Source organism: Leptinotarsa decemlineata, unplaced genomic scaffold, assembly GCF_025532065.1.
Source record: "Leptinotarsa decemlineata unplaced genomic scaffold, Ldec_3_MD MMD2_tig00026328_RagTag_RagTag, whole genome shotgun sequence".
In the NCBI taxonomy this organism is placed as follows: Eukaryota; Metazoa; Arthropoda; class Insecta; order Coleoptera; family Chrysomelidae; genus Leptinotarsa; species Leptinotarsa decemlineata.
The window spans coordinates 28167047-28194087 of NW_027412688.1; the positions used below are offsets into that span (position 1 = coordinate 28167047).

Consider the following 27041-nt stretch of genomic DNA (forward strand, 5'->3'; position numbering starts at 1 on the left):
TTACAAAATCGTTGAATTTTCAACAGGTGACGAAATATGTGTTTACGAATTTGCCGTCGAAACTAAGGCTCAATCGTCCCAGTGGAAGCATTCTGGTTCCCTATGGTGCATAATACATTCTTGCCACGAGGTCGAATGGTCAAGTTCAACTCACCGTTTGCGTGAAGCAATCCGAAAAAACGCCCGGACTTGTGGAAAAACAATTCATGGTTTTTGTAGATTTTTGGCTAAAAACAATACCGTAACTTTACCCCAGACATATTACCCAGACATGACTCTGTGTGGCTTTTTCTCATTTCCAAAAATAAAGAAAACCTAAAAGGACCGACTTTTTATACTAAAAGCTAAAGGCTATCCCAAAGATCGAGTTTGAAAACTGTTTCGAGGATTAGAAAAAGCGCCGTCCAAAGTGCATATCTGATGGGAACTATTTTGAAGACGACAATATTGTGATAGACGAACAAAGGGATATTTTTTTCGAAACGCATACCTCATATGCGTAGGTTCTAAATGTTCTTACTGGCTGAAAAATGTACACGACTGTCTGTAATGGTATCCCTCTCACTACTATAAAAAATGGATTTTTGCTTCTTGGGTTCAGAAACATGAGGAAAGCTAATTTCATCTCGGAGGATAAAACTCGTGTTTTTTTTAACCAAGGTGTGAAACTGTAGCATCACATAGACATACTCTGAACCAAATGATACCTTTAGCCACCAAGTTGCACTACCTTTTGAGGTTCGCGATGTTACTGCGGAAAGTTATTATACCTATAGTGAGGGCAAGCGAAAAACGTAGTTCCATATCTATATATATATATATATATATATATATATATATATATATATATATATAAAAGAAAGTGGTGTTAGTTACACTATTTATAACTCAAGAACGGATGAACCGATTTGGCCGATTTAGCTTAGAACAAGAAGAGGGACATAGGATACTTTTTCTCCCGTTCTACCGCGTTTCCGTGAAGTCACCAAGAAGTCACTATAAAACGTGGTATAGCAAAAACGCATCTGACATGGAATAACAAAAAAAGGTAAATGACCGCTAAACGTAATTTTGTTAATGGTTAATGAAGGCAATTGATGATGGAAATGGTGATTTATATTTCCTGGATGCCCCTGGTGGAACTGGTAAGACATTCCTAATGTCATTAGTTTTAGCTATTGTTCGTGCGCTCTCAGTTGCTTCTTCTGGAATAGCAGCAACATTGTTAGCAGCAACATTAAAATTGCCGTTAAGTCTTCAAACTATTGAATAACCAACATGTAATATTTCAAAAAACTCCAAAGTTTTATCAGCATCGAAAATCATCATATGGGACAAATGCACAATGGTACACAAACGTGCATTAGAAGCACTTAACCGAACATTGAAAGATCTATGCAATGGCTCGAGATGTTTTGGAGGTGCAATGATTTTACTGTCTGGCGATTTCCGCCAAACACTGCCAGTAATTCCAAGATCAACGGCTGCCGACGAAATAAACGCTTGCCTCAAATCATCGAATCTATGGCGCTATGTGAAGAAACTTCAGCTGACAATAAACATGAGAGTTGCATTGCTTAATGATACATCTGCTGAAGATTTCTCTGAGCAATTCCTGACTATCGGTAATGGTCGAGTACCGGTCGACGAATCGAGTGGATTGATTTCATTTCCTCAGAATTTCTGTAACATTGTCTCATCGAAAGACGAACTTATCAGCAAAGTATTCCCAAAAATAAGTACTAACTACAAAAATAATGAATGGTTTAGTGAGCGAGCAATTTTAGCGGCTAAGAATAAAGATGTAGATGACTTAAACTACATAATTCAGAATGATATCATTGGAATAATGCATTCATTCAAACCAATTGATTGTGTAACAAATGAAGATGAAGCCACCAACTCCTTGGATGTGCCTGGCTTACCACCGCACAATTTACGCCTGAAGGTTAGCTCCGTAGTAACCATGCTTCGAAACATAAATCTACCAAAACTTTGCAACGGCACACGTTTGGTAGTGAGTAAATTGATGAATAATGTGATTTACGCGACGATACTCAAAGGAAAATTCGAAGGTGAGGAAGTTCTCATTCCCAGGATCCCGATGATCCCAACCGATATGCCGTTAGAGTTTAAAAGACTTCATTTTCCAATTCGTCTTGCTTTCGCCATGACCATTACCAAATCATAAGGTCAATCCATGAAAGTTTGTGGTCTGAATCTGGAAAATCAATGTTTTTCACATGGTCAATTATATGTGGCATGTTCACGGGTCGGAAGACCATCTGAGTTGTTTATACTTGCGCCTGATAATGAAACAAAAAATATCGTGTATCACAAGGTGCTTAACTGAAGAGTGCAACCTAATAAAGAATAATTGAAATACTTGATTGATAAAAAAATTAAATTAATAAAATAAAAAATGTGCTTTTTTATTGCCTCTGCTACAAATAAGGCTAGAAACAACATGTACCGGAAGAATACTGTTGATCTTAGTTCTAGCCTTGGAGAAAAGAAAACTAAACTAGAAAAAAACAAAAAAAAAAGACATAAAAAAATAGGAAGGATAGAGGGAAGAGGGAGAGAAAACATGTTAAATGTTCATACTGAAAATTTTTCAGAAGTATAAAATCTATTAAATCAATGACTTTCCGATTGAGCAGCGATGATATATTTTTTGTAACAGCACTCAAATGAGGAAACTTTACTAACTTTATATTTTTGTGGAATATTATTATACAAACTATATATGTTATAACTGACGAATCCAAAATCAAATTTAGAAATGTTTGATGAAGGTTTTTTCTGAAATACATTGTATACCAAATTTTTGGTCAATTAGTCATTTAGAACTGTTTCTCTAGCATAGTGAATTTTACGCATGTAATGACATTATCTCAGCGTCGCATTAGGAAAAATAGAGCACAATCTAACAATTAGCACCCTACAGAGAAATGCCAGAAGGACTGGTATATATACTGAAGGAGTTTCCTTAGAACTTCATTCCAGCATCCTTCAAACAAATAGAGAGCTTTGCCTCACAGTTAGTTTTTGCATAAAGACATCGAATTTTTCGAAAATATCTAGGTGAGTAATCATATTTATTCCACAAAATTACTGATAGCTGAAACAGATAAACAGTTTCTCGATCCACTGAAAAGTTGCAAAACAATTTCTCTTCGATACTTCTTCTTGCTTGAGTATTGTTAGACACTGACAATGTAATTTTTGAATTTCAGTGCCTTAGTTTTTGATTTAATGAAGAAAAACGGAAACTTGAAAAATGATAGTCTATTTTTTTTTTGAACTTTTGAACCCATATTCAAAAAAAAACGAGAGAAGGAAATATATCAAAATACCAATATAAAATTTTTTTTCATCATAATTTATTATATAATTTTGGTTACTTATGCATTCATTAGATTTAAGTAAATTCAATGTGATGAAACAATTGTTAATGAAAGACAATCAGATAGTGGTGAAATTACACAGTCATTTATGTTATTTGTCTCTAATTCATCATTGTACTTTTGTTTGACCAATGTGCACTTTGTCACAATCTGTTTATTCTGTTTCATTAACGTTTCTCATTGTGATTCTGTTAACGGTTCAGATTTTATTACATTAGGTTCCTTTACCTTCAAATCGCTATTCTGTTATAATTCGGCAACTTCGCAAAAAAATCTTAATTTGTTTGAAAATGGTTGACAATGTTCCATGGTGAATTTTATCAGTTCGGACTTCCATTGTCTGATATAATTTTACTATGATTCAAAATCTATGAAAGAACAAATAAAATTAGAATAAAAAGCTAAAATATCTATTATATCAAACAGTAAAACGTGAAATGAAAATAAAATAATTGAGGTACTAAATGAAAATGATCACAGAGTAAAAAAGAAAATAAAAATAAGCGAAAAATTAAAAACAATACATTAAAAAAGTTACTTGAAGTTACTTCACGAAGTTTCGATTGTTACTATTCCAGAAATATCCAAAAAAGTGTTGATGATGAGTTGAAGACTATTGGTTTTATTCGAAACTGGAGATTGAAAGCTTTGTTTTAGGTGAAATTTCTTATCGATACGCTTTCATACAATATTACGTTGTGTATCGTTCTTGTATATGATATCTGTATCAATTCCATTGGAGCACAAACTGAAAGAGAAAAAATGAAATCTCTGTGTAATTCTATGCTTATAGTTGAAAGTAGTTATTTCTGGTGATTTTTCCATCCAGTTTTTACGTTAGTGTTTAGTTTTTTTTTCCTTTTTTCAGAAGTTCTATATGTTGATAGAGAATTAGAAAAGCAAAAAGTTTTCAAAAAAATAATATGTCCTGAAAATATCCCGTTTTCAATATTCCGATAATTTGAAACTGTTAATGTGTTTTTTTGACATTTATTTTCCTTTCGTCTAACTTTTAGGGATCTTCAAATTTATCCTAATATATATATATATATATATATATATATATATATATATATTCCTTGCCACAAAAAATAATATGTCTTATAGATAAAATTACTTTTTTCTCTTTGGTGTTATGTGGTTTTGTGAGAAATGCTCTAATTGGATTCTGTCCTTAATATATTCATATACTCGTTTTGATAGTTTTGATCTTGAATTTTGGGACAGATATGATTAGCACTAATCAAAAATCTATAATTGTCCACCTCGCATACATTTGCTTTTAGTATAGATTTGAGAAGAATTATTTATTTTTCTAGATGATGATGATGATTTTTTATCTTCACATCCAAGCAGGGTTGGTCGGCATCCCTCCAAATAAAAAAAACTTGCAAGCCTCCACAAAAATATTTTCAAGCAATATCTATGTCGCCTTATAGTATATAATTCAACAAGCAAGAAATGTGGCCGTTATTCGTTAGAATGAAGCATGTCGACGCGAGCCGGAGACTAATGACGTAAATCTTCCGAGCGAATAATAGCCATTCCTCGCGAGTAGAATACTATACTTTTTCTAGACTTATAACGGAAACATTTTAAAATTCGATTTATTTGTTAAGAAGCAGCCTTGGATGCAGAAGCAGATGAAAGCTTCAAAAAATATTTCTTAATTCTGTTAATTTATTCAATCTCAAATAGTTCGAATATTGTGTGGTTGAAAATAGACCGCCGCCACAAAGCGGGCTTGCATCCAAAATGAAGCTGTCTGAGTTTAATTACGCTCATTTTATTATTGAATGAAAAATATCAATTTTCTCAACACACAACACAAAATTTCCGGTGGTGTACAATTGTTTTCGGTTGTCGTGTCCATGCCTTTATTCTTGTTTTTCGTTGGATACTATATATTTCTAAAAGACCCGTCAGTTTAATTATTGAATCTAAAGTTTGAAATCATATTTTAAATTGGGTGAATTCTAAAGGCTTATTAACATTTGAAAATATCTAAAACACAACTGTGAAATAATGAATTTTCCCAGCACTTGTGCTGGGCTGTGTGTGCCACGAAGATAGTGAGTTATGAATCTGGTCGACTTTTCTCAAGTCACAAAAAGTTACTTTCACTAAATGTATTATAAAAATATATTCAGATCTTGTGTTCCGTTTGAGTCGAATTGGTTAAGGTGGTTGTGGAAAAATTTGTAAAAGAATGCTAAATATTGTGAAAACCGTTAGCAATTATAACTCTGATCCAGATCCAAACCTATAGAACTGATTAAAAAAAAACACTTTCTCTACGCTTATAAATTATTCGATGACCAAAAGTTATTCCTAGCTTCATTGGGTATTCACCGAAGAATTCCAAATTAGGCTGTTGAATATGAATATGATTAGCAATGTCATTGCCAATACCGAGCAAGAGGAAATATTTTGAATAAAGTATCAACTTGTTTCTTTTGTGAAAGGGGAAATACTTTAATATAGGTAACTTTTAACTAGTGAATCACTTCCTCATCAACCTTTCGAACAGGTTCTCATAGCTATTTATAGAAATAGTTGTTATGGAAGTTTATTGAGATTCCTGACAAAAATATGGAAATATTTCATTTTTTTCCACCGACACACTGCTATACATATTCAGTTAGTATTTTTGTGATACCTTACACGGTGTTCATCGTAAGATAAATGGGGGAGACTGGGGTAAAGCGGCAACTCTATCGAAAAATATTTCTCTTTAAACCTAATGAAAGACAGTTTTACAAGAAATTGTTGATATGTATAAATGTAGAATCAACGGCAAGTCAATTCGATGTTTGTTTGAAAGTGATTGACAATGTTTCATGATGAATTTCATTAGTTTGGACTCCCATTGTCTGATATTATTTAAAATTATTTGAAATCCCTGAAAGAACTAATAAAAAAGAAGAATTGAAAAAAAATAGCTGAAAGTAACAATTATATTAAGCAAAAAAACCTTGAATGAAATAACAGTAAAATAAAATACAAGTAAAAATAGATCAATTGAACAAAAATAAAAAGTTAAGAGATTCCAAGCCAAGATACTTCACGACGTTTCGATTGTTAATATCCACAATCGTCTTCAGGTGATGACTGGACTAATTCCTCCGAGACATGACTATTGATGGGTCATTCGTCATATGGGGTCATATGGGTCATGGGTCCCTTATCTCCGCTTTCCTTTTTTCACTTCACCGGTTTAGTGGAAGATGATCGTTTGGCGGGAGTTGGCCATTTTTTCCTTGATTATGGGTTTCTATATGTTGCGTTTGGTGACCTGGTTTTCGTGAGGCTGCTAGGGATAGTGTTTCAGGATCTGAAGCATGTTATGTAGGGAAGTGCAAGCACTGGTTGCACTCCTACTGTTTTTTACCCAAAGTCTGTTCCACCATCGCTATGGGGTAGCCACTCCGTTGAAGATCATCGTTGATGATATCTAGTTCCTTCTCGAGACCTTCCTTCGTACAGATCCTTTAATTCAAACTCCACCTTGAATACAAACAATTCATATATAATATTCAGAAATCTCTATATCTCAATCGAAAGTTAATGGTATAATAAGACATTTTCAATTGGTTGTTAATTCGAATCGAAACATTATTCTGAATAGTAGCAATTTCATTGAAATCGAGAAGAAAATGTGACGTACAGTTGATACCTTTTGTCGCGTCAAGTAAGTCAGGTGCTGGCCCTGTGGTCTCTCGTCAGGGCAAGACAAATTTCAACAATGAAATACTTCCGTCGAAAAATACAAGTGGATATAGTCATTTACGTATCCTGTGCGTATATTCGAAAATTGTGTTTTCGATAATTGTACTTTCAAGCAAAGATTCTTGTTGAAATATCTCGTTATTCAGGTAATCAATTCAATTCAATTTGAGAATTGATATTTTGTTCATATATATGCATTCAGCTCAGAATACGAATACCACGAATACCACCAATAGATAAAAGTATTCGTCCTACGGATTCGTGGTTCTATCATTTTAAATGGTCTCATGGTATTGATAAATAATTAAATCTTATTACTTTCAATAAAATTGCATAGGCCTTCCAAAACACATATTACATAATACATCTATGAATAAAAACAAATGTGTAAAATAGCAAATTATCAGGCCAAGGCCCATCAGATGCCAGTTTATACAAAGTGTTCATTGAACTTGCGGCAAAAATTAGGGGATTATTCCTTGGGGGATATTTTGTTCTTTGATGATTTGATTTCGTTTCGAAGATACGGGCCAAAAAAAATTCGACAACTGCGCGTCCAAAATGGCTGAAACTTTACTAAAAATGTTCATAAATGAACAAATGAATTGAATAAGAAACTACCACAACATATCACGTTTTTTTCACGTGAACTTCTTTGCGTTTCCGAAACATTTTCGAATGTTAAGTATAGACTTAACACTTAGCACATATTACCTACCATTGTAAATACAGTTTTTCTAACAATGAATGTTATTTATATGAGAAATATTCATCCACGATATGAACTGTTATCTATATTCAAATACTATTATTATTTTTAAATAAACATACGAACAAGTTTTCAGAATATACTTTTTCATGTACCTTCATAATTCATAAAAATGTATTTTGTGGTGTTTGTCATATTTTCATTCCTCCAGGGCATATTCTATTATTGTGCTTCTTATATTCTGTATTTGAAAAACAGGTCTAAAAATACCATCTTAAAGACAATTTTTCAAAAAACTTTATGACAGAGGTCAAGGACTAGGTAAAACAATATTTACAAACCTCAGTTTTTGATGTATATTAACCAATATTTGTATTCAAGTCTCACAAAGGACGCCAAGCTCATCTAAAATTTTCACCGAGGTGTTACTTCCGGATGTTAGGTACCGGAAGAATAAGCAACTTGGTAATTTCAAATTGAATGACCCCATTTTGCATTAGTGCACGTACAATATCACTAAAATATGCTAATCAGTTGAAATATCAGTCGCTTCGGGCCAATATTTATCTTCATGTATACAAGTTGAAAATGTGACAACGAAAAATCCCAACAAAGCATAACTGATGTTGTGAGAATCATGACAATCATCATCATAAATTGATTTTGAAATTTCCAATGGAAAACATATTGGTCAAATTTGAAAAATAATAAAGTGTGATTCAAATAGCACACAACACATATATTATCATACCGAATTTAGGAATAGTTGAAGTTTCTCAGCATGCTACAAATTATGCTATTATTACGGAATATTGCAAAAAATATAAACAGCCTGAAACAGTCACAGTAAAAAAAACATTTTGCTCAGTTTGTTCATCATTCTAACTGAATATTGCTGTGTGGGCGGGGCAACGCTACCCCTTCTCATGATCACGCACACTTATTCAATTTTTGTGGTTGATTGAATTCCCATATTGTTGATGAAAAAACATGCGCTACTTATACCTATATAAATAGGATAATAGTAACTCTCAGAATTAGTTTGAATTTTCTCCTGATGATGCCAGCTTGGTTCGAGAAACACAATTCGAGAAGTGTTCACGTTTTTGTTGTATCGCAAAGAGATCGCGATTTTTGTTATATATTCCATCCATAAACTCGACTCAACCACTTAAAAAAACGTTGACTCAAAATATCACACATTACAAGAAAAATTGATGAATAACGAGTGAGTATTATTGAATATACAAAAAATACTATTAAAACGTTTGACGTCTTTTACAATTTTTTTTGTTTGTTTTTTTTTCGTTTGGAAATAGTTATTAGATACACATCCAGCTGAAAAGTAACCATTTAATGAATTGTTTATTTATTTTCCGGTATACATTTGACAACTAGACAGCGGTTTCACAAATAAACATTATTTTTTGTTGTATTAATACTCGTTTCCAAGGAACATTATAAAAAAATTAGGATTCCTTAAAAAAATTTTTTTTTTATTTTCCAACTTTTCGTTCCATTTGAGTTGGTGCTTCTCTAGAGCACACCACGTTACTTTTGTTCGAACCCCAAAACATAAAATGCAAATAAAGAATTCATGAACATGGATTTTTACTGTAAGGTTGTTTCAAATGTTTTGTCATCCAAGTTACAAGTCATTCTTCTGGAATATGTCGATTTTTTGAGAACCATATCTTCAATCCTTCAAATTTTCCGATAGACGGAGGGTCGCCAATAAAATAAACTGACACACAAGAGTTTTTGGGTTCTGGGCAGTTCTCGAACTGCTCACATGTGAGCATTATTTCAGGTTCGAACTATGCCTTGCAGATCATCCATTATGTAATGAAAGCAATTATAGTGAAATGACTAATAACACAGGTCTGCGAAAAAAAATTTTTTGTCAGCTGCATGAGATATTTTTACTGAATTATATGTTTTAAAGTGCGCTGATTTCAAAAGTGATGGCCATTTTTTTCTATCGCATAAGGATTTTTTGCAAATTCAAACACAAAAAATTGGTTAAAACACTCCTTTATTCAAAATTTTCAAACAATAAATATTTTTTTAAAGCAAACGAAACATTATTTTGATACATATACTTATTCATGTTCTTTATGAAACCTCTTCTTCTTTTCCTTGATACTTTGACGAGTCCTTTTCCGATTTCCATCTTCAGTTTCTCGCTTAAGCAGCCAACAGTAGTCAGCAAGCATAGTGACATCCCATCGCCCTTGGTACCTTCTCTCAATATCACGAACATCCTGGTGAAATCGCTCCCACTGCTCTTCACTGTAAGCTCCCAGGTTTTCAGGAAAATAGTCTATGTGAGAGTGTGAAAAATGGACCTTCAAGCTCATCTTGCAGCCTTGAGCTTCATATGCTGCTAGCATCCGTTGCACAATGGTTTTATAGTTAGGATCCTTAGTATTTCCCAAAAACTTTCGTACTACGTCCCAAGCTTCTTTTTCCTTCTCACTCATAGTTTCCACAAATGAAGGGTCCGTTAAAAGTTTTCTTATGTCGGGGCCGGTGAAAACTCCCTCTTTCAACTTTGCTTCTGATAGCTTCAGGAATTTTGTACATAAATATTTGAAACAGTCTCCATCCTTTTGCAGCGATTTTACAAATTGTTTCATCAACTCCAATTTGATATGGAGAGGGGGCAACAAAACCTTTTCTGGTGGTACCAAGGTAGTGTTTATAACATTTTTCTCTCCAGGTTTTAAAGTTTCTCGGGATGGCCAATCACTTTTTTTCCAGTGCTGTTCTCTGGCTCTGCTATCCCACTAGCAAAAGAAGCATAGATATTTGGTATAACCTCCCTGCTGACCCAAAAGCGTTGTCAGTATTTTGAAATCCCCACAAATCATCCATTGATGGTCTTGATACTTGATTTTTTCCAGCATAATAGCCAAATCGTTATAATCTTCTTTCATATGCACAGAACGTCCAATCGGAATCGAGGCAAATTTATTTTCATTGTGCAATAATACTGCTTTAAAGTTAGTCTTAGCTGAGTCAATGAATAGGCGCCATTCAGATGAGTCATACTTTATAATAAAGCAATGTATGAGTTCTTCCACATTATTGCAGAAACCTTAATTTCCTTCTTTTGAGAAAAACTGGGTGAACTCTTTTTCTCGGTGTCTGTACCAGTAGAAATAAGTGCCAGGTGATAAAAGGTTTTTATTTTTTATTCTAGAACTTAACAGTTCGGCTGCATCTTTTGAAAGACATAAATCTCTTACTAAATCATTGAGCTCACCTTGACAAAATAGTTGAGGCCTTCGTTAAAAGATAAATCTGAGCTTGATTCACCCGGAGGAGGCAATGTAGCTTCGTCCTCCAACTCACTAGGGTATTCATCCAAACAGGAAGGTGGCTGCGGGATAGATATCTCGGAGCTATGGGGCACTGGACGTATAGCTGAGTCAAGATTAGGATAACTTATGTTTCTTTTGTTTTTTGAATTGAATCCCTTTACGTCAACTGAGCAGAAGTAGCAGTCAGTGGTGTGATTTTTCTGCTCACGCCGTATCATAGGAATTCCAAATCGAAATGCATTTTTCTTTCCCTTAAACCACAAACGAAGATCTTCTTCGCATCTTCTACACAACCGCATACGGAGCCCATGATTTATCTTGATCACCAATTTTTAATTTAAAGTAGGCAAAATAAACTTTCCTTACAAAATCACTTATATTTCTCTGTTGACTTGTAATAGCGAATTCACCACAGATATAACAAAAACTGTTTGGAGAAATAACACAACCCCTTGTAGCCATGATTAACAGACAACAGCACTGTTCACTTGAATATCAGTATGTCTACTGAGAGCTTTTCTTTGTTTCAAGCGATATACACTAGGCGTCAATTGAAGGTATAAATGCAACTCAATATGCTAGAACTTATTTTGCGCCAAAATAACGGGAAAAGATTGTAGCAGAGAAATCAAATCAAAGAAGAAATGATTACCGCTATTTTTCTTTAAAAATTATGTGCTTAAATTTTAGTTTTCATATAATTGTGTAAAAGTGTACGTCATTTGACTTGTCTCAACATGTTAAAACATTCCCTGTCTCACCAACAGCTCAGGTTGTTTTCCTCCATTATCAAATGAAAATCATATAGGTTTATTACCAATGAACATAGATACTGCAATATACATAAAAACTTATGTGATATAATAATTTGAATATTTTTTCTGTTTTTGGGAGGTCAATATCTGTAAGAAAATGTAAAAAAATCCTATGCAGTTTTTTAGTCGCAGACCTGTGATAATTATTCAAATATATTCTGGTTGTTAAGTGGGAGCTAAACGTTTTTCTAGGCAAGAGCCTGTTAAATAATCTAGTGGTGATGCAAAATACTATCCTGAAAATCATTTTCAATCGTAAAAAAGATAATCCACCGTAGAACTATACAAATAATCAGCCTTATTTGATGTGAGAAAGTTATACACTTATCACTGCATATTACGGATGCATAATAACCCCACCCCCAATATAAATCATAATTATGAAACCCGAGCCAAACTTCATCAAAAAACAAATGTTTCTAGCTGTAGATTAACTTGCGTTCAGAGATTTATATCATACTCTGGCCCAAAGCTAATAAAACTAGTTCCTTCAGACATTAGAGCAATCTCCAATAAATACAAATTCAAGTCAAAACTGAAAGAACATGTGAATCAAAACTATGACATATTGAAATCTGTTTATGAACTGGATTCATAATCGAAGTTCTCTCTAGGCTATGGATATAAACTACATCCTATTGTAGGTAATATCTTGAATTAGTAGAACAATCTAACGTCACCTTCTCTTCGAATATTACTCTCTCTTTACACCAGTTTTCCTTTCTTCCAACTATTTGTATCAGTTGTATTTACATTGTCAGTATGAGTGTAGCAACAATGATACCTCATTTATATGTATGTATATGTGTATATATGTGTGTATGTATGCATATGTATATATGCATGTATATGTGTATATATATAATCAATGTTTAAGTTGTTTATAGGTTGATACTACAACTCAAGTTCTGCTTAGGTAGATCAGCCTTCAAAATTGTTTTTTTTTTCATTAATTCTTATACCATTATCAAAATATGTAATTACCTGAATAAATTTATCTATTTAAAATATCTTCGGCATTAGCTTACTAATGAATAGGTACAAAGGTTAGAGAATGACCATCCACCGATATATTTGCATTGAATTACACTGATTAAATTCCGTTTATCACCTGATTCCCTGGTTTATCCCTGGGTTCAATTTGTGTATCGACTTTACATGTATAGTTCAAGTAAACGATATAGTGCAACCTACCTTCCAACAACACCCCTTTAATAATATAGGTAGGGAGCTAACTAATTTCGTTATTCAATAATCATTTCTGATTATATAAGAATCACAATAACTATATAATATATATAATAAAAATATATATAATAAAATATATAAATAGGTGAGTGGAAAAGTAGAGATTCAAATAGCAGGGTGATAATACTTCTGAATACGACTTACTCACATGTATATACAATCGATCGCTTCAAAAAAACTTTACTAACTTTCTTCGAAAGCTTCTGATGATTCCTCTTCCATATTCTCTGTTTCACTATCACTATCGTCATTTAAATCAATTATGAATTTGTTTCCAACATTAATATGGAAGTGTCCAATCTCCATATAATCTTTTTCAACTGAAATTACTTTTTTAATCCTTTTCTGCCAGTCTTCTTCGGTAATATTAGATAGTTCTTCTTTAATTAGCCCTATATTACCTTTCTATCAAATTTTGGAGAATTATTTTCACGCCTGATGCTTTGTTTCAATTTTCCCCAAATCAACTCGAGGGGATTGAAAACACAAAAATGGGGGGAAAGTCTCAGTATTGTGTGTCCATACTTTTCAGCAATACTCTCAAGGGCATACACTTTTTCAAATGTTTTTGTCTGTAAAACTTCAAGTAGTTGGTTTTTGGTATAGAAATCTTCAAAATACAAATTGTTATCCATTAAATAACTCTGTATTTCATCTTTCCTGGAATTTTTATTCTATACTTTGATGAGCTGTCGCCAATAATAGGAAGCATTGTCAGGAATTATTACACTATTTGCATCCAAATTTGAGATCAATATATTTTTAAACCATTCCTCGAAAATATTAGCTTCCATGTTCTTATGACAGTCGACATTGCAGTGCAGCATTTCAGAATTCGAAACCCATCCTTCACGTCCTTCGCAATGCACAATAATTAGTCGCGATCCTTTGTTTGTAGGCATGTTAGGCGTACACATTCTCGAACCATCAGTTCACCCTTTCGTTATTGTGTCGTGAGTGTCATACCAAGTTTCATACAAATAGAAAACTTGCCGTTGTTCTTGTCTATATTTAGTTATATGTTCGAAGTATTTGTTACGCAATTCCACTGTTCTTCTGCTTTCCATAACTGCTTGACGTTTGTTTATTATTTCAAATCTAGATCCTAGTTTCTTCATCCAATTCTGAAGAGTTTTGTCACAGCAGCTCACATTATCGAAGGAAGTATTCAATTTCTTCCTTATGATTTCAGTTGTAGGAATCTCAGTGCTTTTGTAACAGTCGTATATTGTTTTCTCAATGAACATCTAAAGGTTTTGGCAATCCTGTATCACATCGCGTCTTGCGTTCATAAGGTTTGTTTTTGACTATTTTACGTACAGTTGAGAAAGGAATTTCGGTCAAATCTGATGTTACTTGTAATAGTTTGTTTCCCTCGATACCAAACATTAGATGTACCTATACGAGTACCTATACATTGAAACATACTGTCTGTGTTTCAATATTTAAATGCATCCGAATCTCATTCACTGGTATCTCTTTTTCGCATTGCTCACTATCTCTATTTGAATCACACTTGGACATTTGAGTGATTTGTATGATGGTGCAGACTCGAAAACAATTATTTTTTCAAAAATATATTTTTTAATTTTTTTTTAGTGTTAATAGCATAATATTACTATCGGAATCAACGAGCATAATTTCAATTTCTAAAGTACCAATTATTCAAACTGACAAATTGTTTTATATTCATATTTGGGAATTTTTTTATTAGAACATAATATTTGCAAAATTTATTTGGCAATGTTTGTGTCAAGTGAATTAAAAAAACATCATCTCCGCTATTTGAATCTGTGGATAACAAAATAGTAAATTTCTTATAGGGTATTCAGAGTCGCTATCCCTTTTTCATAAATACAATACACTTTTGTGCTCATTTTCAAACTGCTAGGGTAATTTTGGTTACAGTCCTATAATAATCAATGGCTACAAACTTTTCCGTTTTTCTCTATTGCAAGCTGTACACATCGGCATATAAATTCAATTTCTCTAATAATCCCAAGGGGATCAATGGATCAGGAGAATTGAAAATGTAAAGGAATGACGATCAACTAACGAACAACTCGATCTTCATTCGAATACATTTTCGACACGACACAATATCGAAAAATCTGACTTGATTCACCTTTAATAAAATTCAGTTTGTGCTGATTTCCATAATACCTATATATCTTCTATAAGACAAATCCTGTTTGCCAGGGAAAATTAGATTTCAGAAATTGTTGATATAAATATTACTTACTAGTTTGACTAGCAATTTTGCTGTGAAAAATTACGTGTATATTATAAATTCATCAATCCCGTAAGTTTCGACTTCTGAGGGTTGTCGTTCGTAGGGGTATGATAGCTGGTTAACGGAAATAACATATTTTTTTTAAACATAATTGAAATGAAAGTTGCACTCTCTTGATTTATTCAAGAACTGCTGAATATAAGTCACAATTCTCAATATCTAACTCACTTTTCACAATCAACGGTATTTTATGATAGTCCATCTTTCATTTGGAAATTGAATTGAATTGTAATTAAAACAGGTGAATGAAAATATATAAAAATCTTTGCGGAGACTTGATTCAACATCAATCTCGAACTATTTCTCATAACCTTTTTAATAATGAAATAAAGGAGCCTAAATTGACTCCCTTTCCAAATAAATTTTGAATTCTCTTTAAACCAATATTTTTTCATTGTACAATTCTAACTGCTTTCGATTGTGACGCCTTGTATTGAAGGCCGCGACAAATTTAAAATTTTGGTGAAAGCGGCGGTCCAAAGTTAAAAATACAGCATATACTATTTATCATTCAAATAAACTATTCATCAATAGACATTTCCGGAAATACGAGAAGAGACAAATCTATATCCGGGTGTCTTAACCCACCTGTCCTTGCCAGCAACTTGTCTGTCTATTATGTAAAAAAATCACTCGACTTTTGCTCAGCTAATACATTCGTAGCACGGTACAATCGGAAAAATGAGGAAATCGTTCGAACTATCTCCAGCACTATTTTTTGCGAAATTGAAACATTTTTGTCAAGTATATCTATCCGAAATGTTGAATTCAAACACACTTTTCCTGGAGTACCCATTGGAATAGTAACAAACCGGCCCTTATTCAATTGTAATCATTGTGTGTGTATGAAAAAAAAATTGATTGGAAACATCGAATTCAATATCAAATCACCTCAAGACACCCAAAACTCAGTTGTGAACGTTTTTACAAATTTTGTTCCGAACCTGATTTGAAGTGATCAAACTAAAATCAAAGAGAAAGAAACCCGACCAGAATAAAGCATGCAAGGATAGTAATGTACAAATATGTATCACATTTTTTCTGTAATTTATTGTGTCTCAATTCGCAATTACTGCCATACCTTTGTTCGAAAACTCCTTAAATACTTGTAGAATAGAATTACATTCAGTAACGATATACCTGGCTAGATGTAAACATGGAAATTTTTTGAATCAATCACGATGAAAAATTGGCGGGACCTGACTTTAATCATATAAAAGACAACAATATCTTGAACTTGCCATATTTGGTCAGGTCTCTCGAGTGGTTTGGAAAATATTTATAGACTTGTTCTATATTTTGTAATCCAATATTTTTCGTTTCTCAGAGATGGAGGGTGGTGTGAAAATGTATTCGGGAGTAGCTGTCGTTTTGATCTTCACCTGTTTTGTATTCTGCGCAGAAGCAAATCCAATCGTGGGTGAGTATTTGATTTGATATAAAGATCACATGTGAGAATTAATGTCATTATATTTTGATAATATGCATATAAACAACGTAAAAAATATGTTCGAATTCTACACTAAAATACACAGTTCTCATATGATGAATGTTGAAAACTATTGAATTGAGTAATCAAGAATATTTCTAAAAATTTTCTGAAGCTCCTCTGCTAAAATTCACGGGTGCTATGCCAGTTTCTCGATTATTCAATACAATATACTGTATGTATTAGGTAATGGGGATCGCACGTTGAAATATTAGACCCTCACCTTCTTTTATCTAGTACACATTTCATGCAGCTCGTAGCTGCTTTTGGCTTGAAATATAAACATATTTGGATTTTTTAAACTATTGACCAGAATACAAGCACTCAAAAATGAAAAATTACTTCTACGTACAATGTTTCATAAATCTACAATGTGCAGGTTACAGCTATCCTGTATGGGTTGTCAGATATTTACATTACAATTGAAAATATAGCTTTACTATTTATTGAATTTCATAGATTGCACTTATCGAAATTGAAAGGAGAGGATTTGTCATGTCATCACATACGGTAATGGGGCCTACTTGAAGACTGACTGTGAATCAACTTATCTAAAAGAACAATTTGTTCAGGAATTCAAATTTGATAGACACTACCTTACACTGACGAGATGCCAAACAACCCGAAACCGGTTCCAATAATCGAAAATTGATTCTGGCAGTTGTATGGCCAACAGCATATGCAGGAATTGCTTCTGCGAAGAATCCTGCGCTAACACCTGTCGGGTATAATCCAAAGCCCTTCGTGGTATTCGCCAGGGGAGTAGTTGCTTTCTGATAGGTGTCAGTCCATTAACCTACTGTGTAGGGAGTTGAGACTGGCCTGAACAAATTGTTATTTTAGATAATTTGTCAAATGAAACACAAAAACTTTGCAAAAAACTTAGCCATTTATGGATGGCAATATGAGCATCTTCCACATTCCTTATTCAAAAAGTGCTGGATGGATTTAATTTTTCAAAAAATCAGCCGAAATTATTTCAAAGAAAATGAAATGTAATCATGAACAATACTTGTTTACAAAATACTACAAATGATAAAATCATCACGTCATCAAATGTTCATTTTTCCAAGTTATAATTTGATTTAGAAAATAGCCATCATATATGGAAAGCAAGGTATATAATAATTTTCTGAATAGGCCAAAATCGGTGATCAAAATATGATAAAATATTGATGAATATTTTGCTGTAACACATGTATAGTGTACACAAGAATTCGTCACTATATTCCATCTCAAAGATGTTACTTCACTGTTCTCTTCGCTCAGATTAAGTACCAGTTGAAGGAACTTTTCGACTGAATACAATAGGTTATAAATTTTTCAGTTTGGATTTCACTGTGAAAGGTTTACAAAACCGCGACACGTGTTTTACTGTAGAATAGCTTCCTGGTTGTACAGCAAAACACGTGACACGGTTTTGTGAAGTATTGGCCAGTTCCATCAAAGTTTTGCGTGTCTACAAAACGTATGTTTTTGTCAAACGTAAATTCTTTTTATGTCTTAGAGGTCTTTGAATGCAGAGTCTTTGACTCAGCTCCTCATCTTCAAAATTCCATTATGAACAACAAATTTGAATGTTAAGAATGATGTTTCTCCAAAAAATCTTATCAGATTTTCAAAAAGCCCTAACCTAGAATGATCATTCACCATAATCTTAGGATATAAAAAATTATGAAGTGTTATTTTGAAAAATTAACATTATAGAAATTCTTGATTGTTCTCAACTATATAGATGATCATTTGATATTTTATAAAAATCACCGGTGCGTACTCGACCCGTAGATTACATCAGACTCCGCTTGAATAATACGATTCTGAACAAGTCATCTATTCATGTCGAAAGTATTTTTTTCTCTTGAAAAAAAACTGGTGAAATTTTTATACCTAAAGAAAGTACAATTTTCACTCCCATCATTAATGATTCCACAAGACATCAGGTACTAGCTGATGATTGTGCTCAATGCATCTACACCGAGAAAAGAAATCGATAATGATTATTAAGATTTGAATAGCTCCAAGTGAAAACTTGTATACTATATGGGACAAATAAACAGTTGAATAACCGTGAATGAAATATTTTTTCTGAACCTGTCTACCTATAGCAGACACCCAGTTCATTAGTTTACTAACGGCTATTAAAATATTGACAAGCCGAGTCTAGCAACTATTATTAAATCATTTAATAACGAGAAAAACTATTTCCTCCGTAGTAATACATCAACACAGAACTTCTAATAAACAGTTTAATAACGACTGTGCTACATTCATCTCCGTGAAAAGAACTGTTCTATTATCCCTAAGACTTTTCCAGAATATGTAATCAATATTTCACTTACCCCTATCAAACAGTTTGATCGACGTTGTACAGCATACAGCACTCACAGCAAAATTAAATCTCACATTCATTAGACATTTCATACTGCTTCTGTACACATTTTCACTACCTTGATTGAACAGGTTTATTGTCATAGCATAAATTCTGACTACTACAGAATAATTTGAGATTGTACCAAAAATGTGTTCCACCTGTCAGAGGATCTCATTTTAATTACTATCGGTGGATAATTCGCTAGTCTCTATATATCGACTTATAAAAAAAAACAACTACTCCCTTGGCTAATACCAAGAAGGGCGTTGCATTATATCCGACCGGTGCATGCCAATGTAGGTTTCTTCAGAAGAAAATCCTGAATTCGCTTTTGGCGATACAAATGCCTGAATTGATTTTCAATAATTGGGACGGCCACACTTGCAGACCGGATTCAAGCTATTTGGCCTCTCGTCAGTACAAAATATTGCCATCATCAATGACTTCCCATAATTAAAAATGAAATAACTTTCATATAGTATCAAACCTCGAACAGAGCTGAAAATTTTCGGTCTACGAGGAATGGGCGAATTCGGTTTGCTTTTGGGATACCTCGTCCATTGGCAGATGGCCCAATGACTTCTTGTTGATCACTTAACCGTTTTTCGAAGTTTGATACTATGAAAAGTATTTGATTTTTATTGATGGCAAGTCTGCAAGTGTACCCGTCCCAATAACTGAAAATCAATTTCGGCATTTGTATCACCAAAAACAAATGCAAGATTTTCTTGCACTGGCACCGGTCGGTTATAATGCTAACCAGAGGAGTAGTTATGGCCAGAAAACTGCTGGGTAGTTGAGACAGACCTGAATAAAATGTTCCAAAGATGATTTGATTTACCGCCAGTCTTCAAGTATGCCCCCCGACTATGTTGAATGTTTTTTTCAAAACATAGCTCAGTTGAAGAAAAATCAAACTGAATATAACTGCACTCGACACGCGTTTCCAAGATGCCAAAACGCACATCTTGACAAGGGCCTTCCAGTTTGATACCGTAGTAACTGAACTTCGTTATAAAACTTTAATACAAATCATTTCCATTAATATAAGAGATCCCCAATTTATTTTTCAACCGAAATATTGGTTTTTTCATAATTACAGAAGAATCGCCTACAAAAATCTACCAAATCAGTGCTTTGCTAAGTTCACCAAAAAAAATACTAAGTTTTCTCACAACTCATTTATTCTCAAACTGCGAAACGAATATAAACATTCTCAAAAAAATAACGAAATTTGTCACACAAATAAAAACATTTAAACGTAAACATTTTAAATTTATCATAATACTGACAAGATATGCACAACAGCAAAATTATTTCACCTGTTCATCAGCTGATAAATTCGAGGCAGCATCAAAAGTGTTTCCAAAAATACGTTCTTCTTCAGTTTTTTTGGAAAATTCATCATATTTTTTTTTGAAAATCAAGCGAGGGCCAGCCTTATCCACGAGCTGATTTATTGTGTTTTCATCCAACAACCCAAAACTGGCTTCTGTTATGCCTTCATCTGAAAAATAGGTACTTTGATAGGTATTGAACATAGATAAAGTTCACCTTAAAGCTGATGCCACCTATGACAATAATTTTTCCCGTAAAAACCCGGCTTTAACAAAAAAATCATCAGGTTGAGCTGACCAGCTTCCAGGCTTACTAATTGTAATAAGTTCAAAACGTTGAAAATTTCGAATTTTTGCAAAAACAAAAAACAAGTTTTTTTGGCGAAAACATGAAAAAAAAACGGACAGAGAAGGAATGTAGTGTAAGTCAGCCCTAGTATTGAAATATATGTGTTCTGATCTTCGTCCCTTTCCTTTACTCACTGCAACTTTCAAAAAAAAAGAAGCACAAAGTTTTGAGTTTTATATTCAGCTACTCAGTGCAAGGATCAAAATTATTTTCGGATTTTGTGAAGTTGTCTTAAAATATTTTACCGATTAAAACCGCTATTATTGATATTCAAAAAGTCATGAATGATTCTGATAATTTCGAAGGAGCCAAAAGCTGAATTATTTTATACACGGCGTGAAAAGCATCGAAGCTAGGATGTACGCCGACAGACGAATGTACCTATATTCGCTTTATGTTGGCTAATGCCAGCAGTGATATTCTACGATAAAAATTATAAACAGAAGCGATGGCGATTCATGCATGTGTTTATGTTATACTGCAGACAGCAGCTTCCCGCTAACCACAAAGTGCTTTGTGCTGCTAACATGATATTGAATATGTTCATGATATTCCTGGTAAAATTTTCACCCGAGAGCGGACGCGCTTTTTTCAGGCCCGTAATACCTAACTACCTTCCTCAAGCCGAATAGATCCATTTATCTTTATCCTGTTTGAGGAAGATATCACAAAGTGAAACACGTGCAGCGGATTTGTAAACCGATTTTTAGTGAGAATCGTACAGAAAACTGATATTTTTGTAGAATATGAAATTTCATCAAGTATCGGCAGGTTGAATTCAGTTTATGAAAATAGGACACTACGTATATAATTCCACACGAAACTAAAAAATATTTATACCAACATACGCATTTTACGATGGTATTTGATATATTTAACGAAATATCAACCTATAAACTATGATCGTCACAACAAAATGAGATTCATTTGTCCTTAATTTTATTGGATAAAATGACAAACAAGATGTATTACCTAACATATATTACTTACCAATGAATTTCTGGGAGAAACTTGAGAGGCCCCATTGCTCTAATGTTTCGAGGAATTCCATAATATTCACCTTTGAACTCACAAACAATAATTTGGAACTGCAACCTCATGCAACATACAACACTCCACTAAAGGGCAAAACACAACTGACCCTGAACCACACTGAAATTAGAAGGTGTTCGCGCATCACGCGCGTACGTACCTTTCCGAACCATCCCGTAGACACCGGAAAAGTCAAATAAATACTTTTTTACTTACATGTATTAAATTGGTACTGAGGGTAGCATACTATTGTTCTTTTCACTGAATGCAGATGTTTAATGGTAAATAAGCTAGTTTAGGCAAAACTGTTGAATACTGGGGAACAAACTGTTGAGTAGCAAGTAATACATGGGTGAACACTTCATTTTCAATAGGGACTCAATTCACCTACTGTAGAAACCCAATGACAGAAACTTTTTTTTACTTGATGTTATTATATTGAAATGTATGAATACATCTATAGTTATTAAATTATTCTCAAGTGTACGCGTTTACCTGAACCGTTTTTCTCTGTGTATTAGAAGTAGTAGAGCTTTATTTTTATTGTATACACACAATATTTATATACAGTTACTACAGAAGAATTAATTGAATTGAACTGGCCGATACCATATTAAAAGTAATTAATACAGTTTATTGTATGATTTTCACTATAAAGGGTTTTACAAAAACCACGACCCGTGTTTCTCTTTATAATAGCTTGCTTGAGCGTAAACTAAAAGATACTTCTAAATTAGAACCATTTTATCTTCTAAATCTAACATATTACCTACTCGTAAGCCTACTTTCTAATGAATGAAACTACCTGAAAAAGTCAGGTATGAATCCATTAACTATATGAATACATTTTTCGACAGAACCGTGAATATACTATTTTTACCTGAAAATGAACAGATTCAATAACGGCGAATTATTCGATTCAGGAGGGGCTTGTATTCATGGTTGAACTGATGTTCTTATGTGATTAAATGAGAGGCATATGTGGAATTTATTTTTCTATTCTGGAAACTATTTTTGTGTTCCTTTATGCGGGCTTTGAACGTTCTTCCAGTTTGATCTATATAAAACATCGGACATGACCCACATGATAATTTATACACTGCCGATTTTTCTGAAACTGAACTTTTATCTTTGTTATTCTCAATGTGCATGCCTAAGTTGTTGGTTTTGAAAGCAATATTTACACCTTTGTTGTGCAGAAAATCTGAAATATTTGTAGTAGGTTTGCCAAAGTAGTTTTTTAGGTTCTATAACATTTATCCTCTCCTCTTCGAATTGAGTGAACTTCCTTCAAAGCTTGACTACATAACTTTTTTGATAATAAAGAATGTATAAGAGTGCTATCGTAATCGTTATTGACGGCTATTTGTTTTATTAAGTTCATTTCTTTATTGAAATTCGCCTCTGACATTTCACAACTATTCACCCACAGAACTATTTATCAATTTCTAAACTACTTTTATTCCAAATTTTTAATATTTCACATTGATATACCTCGTCAATGGAAATGATCAACAGGACATAATGATTCAAAACATATTCAAATAAGAAATTTTGTGGAATTTTCACTCAACAGTTTACAAAACCGCAACACGTGTTTCAGTATACAATAGCTTCATCAGGCGAGTTCGTTCCAACGAGAAAATTTGGTCTGACTAATCCAAATGAACTTTTGATAATAATGATCGATTGCCTTGTTCGATTGATAACCTATTTATTTTCTAGAAATTCATATTGAATATAAGATTTATACTAAGGTTTTTATTTGTTACGATCGGTGTTGGTTTGTTAAAACATTTTCAAGTAAATTCTTTGGAAATTGTTTAACACAATGAAACGAGTCGTAATAAATAAAAACCTTAGTTGAAATCAGAGAAAAATATTTCATGTATCCTATATTCAATCGTCTTCTTCATTTTCAACCTCAACTTTATGTGATGTTTATTACTGGAGTTTTTTCCCAACACCAAATCGTTATTTTTAACACCTCGACACGTGTTTTGATCACCAAGTGATCATTTTCAAAGAGGAAGTTTTAATCTTCCTGTTTGAAGATGATCACTTGGTGATCATCTTCAAACAGGAGGTGTTAAAAATAACGATTTGGTGTTGGGAAAACACTCCAGTAATATTCATTACTACACCAAAGGTTCCAAACAGTGCATCATAAGTACTTTATGTAATGTTGTTAGTCACAACAAAGGGCGAAATTCAATTCTTGTGATGGGGCATCATGACTTTCATTTAACCCTTTATCTTTACTCCTAATGCATTTTAAAGTGAGAATGATATGTTCAAAACCGAATTTATATTTTATAGATTAAAGATCTCTATCTTCTGCATCCTGAAATCAGCTGTCACTTTCCCTGTGCATTTTAAAATCCGTGGTATAACTAAATCAACTACTTTGAAGAACTAGAGACACATTTTTGTGGTTTTAAGCTTTTTATCGATTCATCTTCAGACATGACAGGACCGATCATAAACTAGAGAACAAATTTTTAGGCATCAAGTTAGACAACAAATCAAAATTTGGAATGCATATTAGTATACTATGCAAAAAATTATCCTCAAGTTGTTATACGATAAGGTCTATCTCTAACTCTTTAGACTAACACTCTGCTAAGAAAAGCATACTTTGCACTTTTGCTGTACGGAGTTTGTTTCTGGGGGAGCAGTTGTCAAAACTTAATGAGTCAAGTTTTCACAATTTAAAAAAGAGCAGTGAGATTCATTACCAGAGCGAGAGTCCAAGATTTCTGTAAGCCCCTTTTTATAACTCATCACATCTTAACAGTCTTCTGCCTCTTTATTTTAGAAACAGTCTGCCTAATGCACAAAAAGCACAAACATAACAGCTCGAACTCAACTCAAAGTTATGCCACTCGTCTCACAGTCAATATAACAGTTTCGAAAAAGAGTAAAAAAACTGCTAGATAAAGCTTATTATAGTATTGAGAAATTTCTTTCGGGTGACTTCGCAACTTAAAATTGCAACTTATAAACATTTTTATCACAGATTTTACCATAGACTTTTTGAAGTGTGCTTGAGCCACATTAATATCTTGTTTCAATTCTTGACCTTTATTTTAATGTTTCAGATTGTTTTTGTTCTTAAGCCTCCTTTGTCAACAATGCCTAAACTTTTATGAAAATAATGCATTTCAGACTCTGACTCTGACAAATATTTCAAAGATAAGGTATCATAGAACATTTACTTGTGTCATGGAATTGGCTGATACTTGATAAAAATCCATAACAATCTCAAGTTATACTTCATTGTGAGAACAGTTTACAAAACTGAAACACGTGTTTCGGTAAACAATAGCTCCCTTAAGGGTTTTCTTACTCAGTATGAAAAGCCTGAGAAAGTTATTGTATAGCAAAACACGTGTTGCGTTTTGTAAACTGTCCAGTGAAAGTCTCGCAATAAAATATTACTTGAGGACGCTTTTTTGTGATATCTCTATCAAAGGAGTTGGTCAAATTTCATAATGATTAGAAAGACTTACGTAAAAAAAGGAATAAAGAAGTGGCTTTAGCAACTATTCTCTGACCTCGTTAAAGAGAGACTAGGATTCCTACGGAGATTCGTTGCAAAACCAAGCTTGTACATGGATCGCCGAATGAGAAACTGCTTTTTATCTCTCTCTGTTGTTTTCAATGAAATTACCTGCTTTGCCGTTTCGACCCAAGGTGTTTTTGAAAGAAAAGTCGCCATCATCAACATATTTTCAAACGTTGCATTCGTGACCCATGATGAAATCTATAACAGCGTTGTGTTATGTTGGATCATGAATGCAAAGAATTTTAGCTCTGATATCATCTAATATCTTATATTAGACGATACTTACCTCTCGTATCAATGTCTCAATGATTTCCAATTAAATTCACAAAGTTTTTTTTCAGGAATTTGCATAACTAACTGTGCACAATGTAAGAAAATGTTCGGCCCCTACTTCGAAGGACAGCTCTGTGCAGATACGTGTGTCAAGTTCAAAGGAAAGATTATTCCCGATTGTGAAGATTTAGCTTCCATCGTACCATTTTTGAACAAATTCGAATAAGATCGACATTCACCATCTGTCTGCTTCTTTTGAAAATTGTTTTGGGTAGAGCATTCAACAAATCTAGGAAAATGTCTAGCTGAAAAATATTACGGAATTCGTTTCCTCGATTCCGCAATCAAATGATATTTATAACTGTATTTATTTACATTCTTATTTATGTCGTATTATAGGATACTCATTATTTTAGCAAATTTCATCTGTGATTTTTAATTAAGGTATTTATGTGCATTTATTTATATTTAAATGTAATATATGGGTTGAATATATTTGTTGTTTCATATCCTTTGCGAAACCTTTGAAAAAAGTTAAATTAATTCGGTTGTAATTCAATTTGTCGTCAATCTTTCAGACGAAAATGAAAAACTTGTTTATTAAGAACAGTAATGCAATATGTGCTAGAAACCTAGATTGAGTCACCGAGTCACATAAAGTGAATAATGATATATTCACTTTTCTTAATTCTTATCAATTTTACAGTATGTCGCTGCTCCGTAACATCATTTCTATTAAAACGCAAATGGTCGCTCTACAGAGCAATATTTTAAGTAAAAATGCTTGTTCGTCGTATACCTATCATGGAAGTATATGTGTAACAGAAACAAAGCCCCAGCCTTTCTTGTCCTGACAATAAAGGTTGTTTGTAATGTTTAGGATTCCCAGCAGGTACTTCGATACATTTTAGAATACAATCCAATACCCTAAGAGAACAATATTACATACATGGAACGGTATAGTTGTTTTCAAGTGATATTGTTGTAAATTATCCCCTGAAAATAAAATAGGCCGGCCGCCTATGCATGTTCTTTGTCAATCAACTATGACTTGGCCAAGATCATGCTAAACTCTGCTTATGCTTCTCAATC

General features: G+C 33.2%; 1 protein-coding gene across 1 annotated transcript; it reads left to right on the forward strand.

The window, feature by feature from the left end:
- The first annotated feature begins 1047 nt into the window (after positions 1-1047).
- On the forward strand, positions 1048-26444 carry Eh (Eclosion hormone). Its single transcript, XM_023172867.2, has 3 exons — positions 1048-1145; positions 16858-16950; positions 26018-26444. The coding sequence occupies exons 1-3, from the start codon at positions 1085-1087 to the stop codon at positions 26173-26175; spliced, it is 312 nt and encodes a 103-aa protein (XP_023028635.1). The 5' UTR covers positions 1048-1084; the 3' UTR covers positions 26176-26444.
- The last annotated feature ends 597 nt before the right edge of the window (positions 26445-27041 follow it).

Bases quoted from the DNA above. Each gene is read 5' to 3' on its own strand.
- Eh (XM_023172867.2), top strand. From the start codon at position 1,085: ATGAAGGCAATTGATGATGGAAATGGTGATTTATATTTCCTGGATGCC. The intron at 1,146-16,857 runs GTAAGACATTCC...TTCGTTTCTCAG, and splicing joins GGATGCCCCTGGTGGAACTG to AGATGGAGGGTGGTGTGAAA. The intron at 16,951-26,017 runs GTGAGTATTTGA...GTTTTTTTTCAG, and splicing joins AGAAGCAAATCCAATCGTGG to GAATTTGCATAACTAACTGT.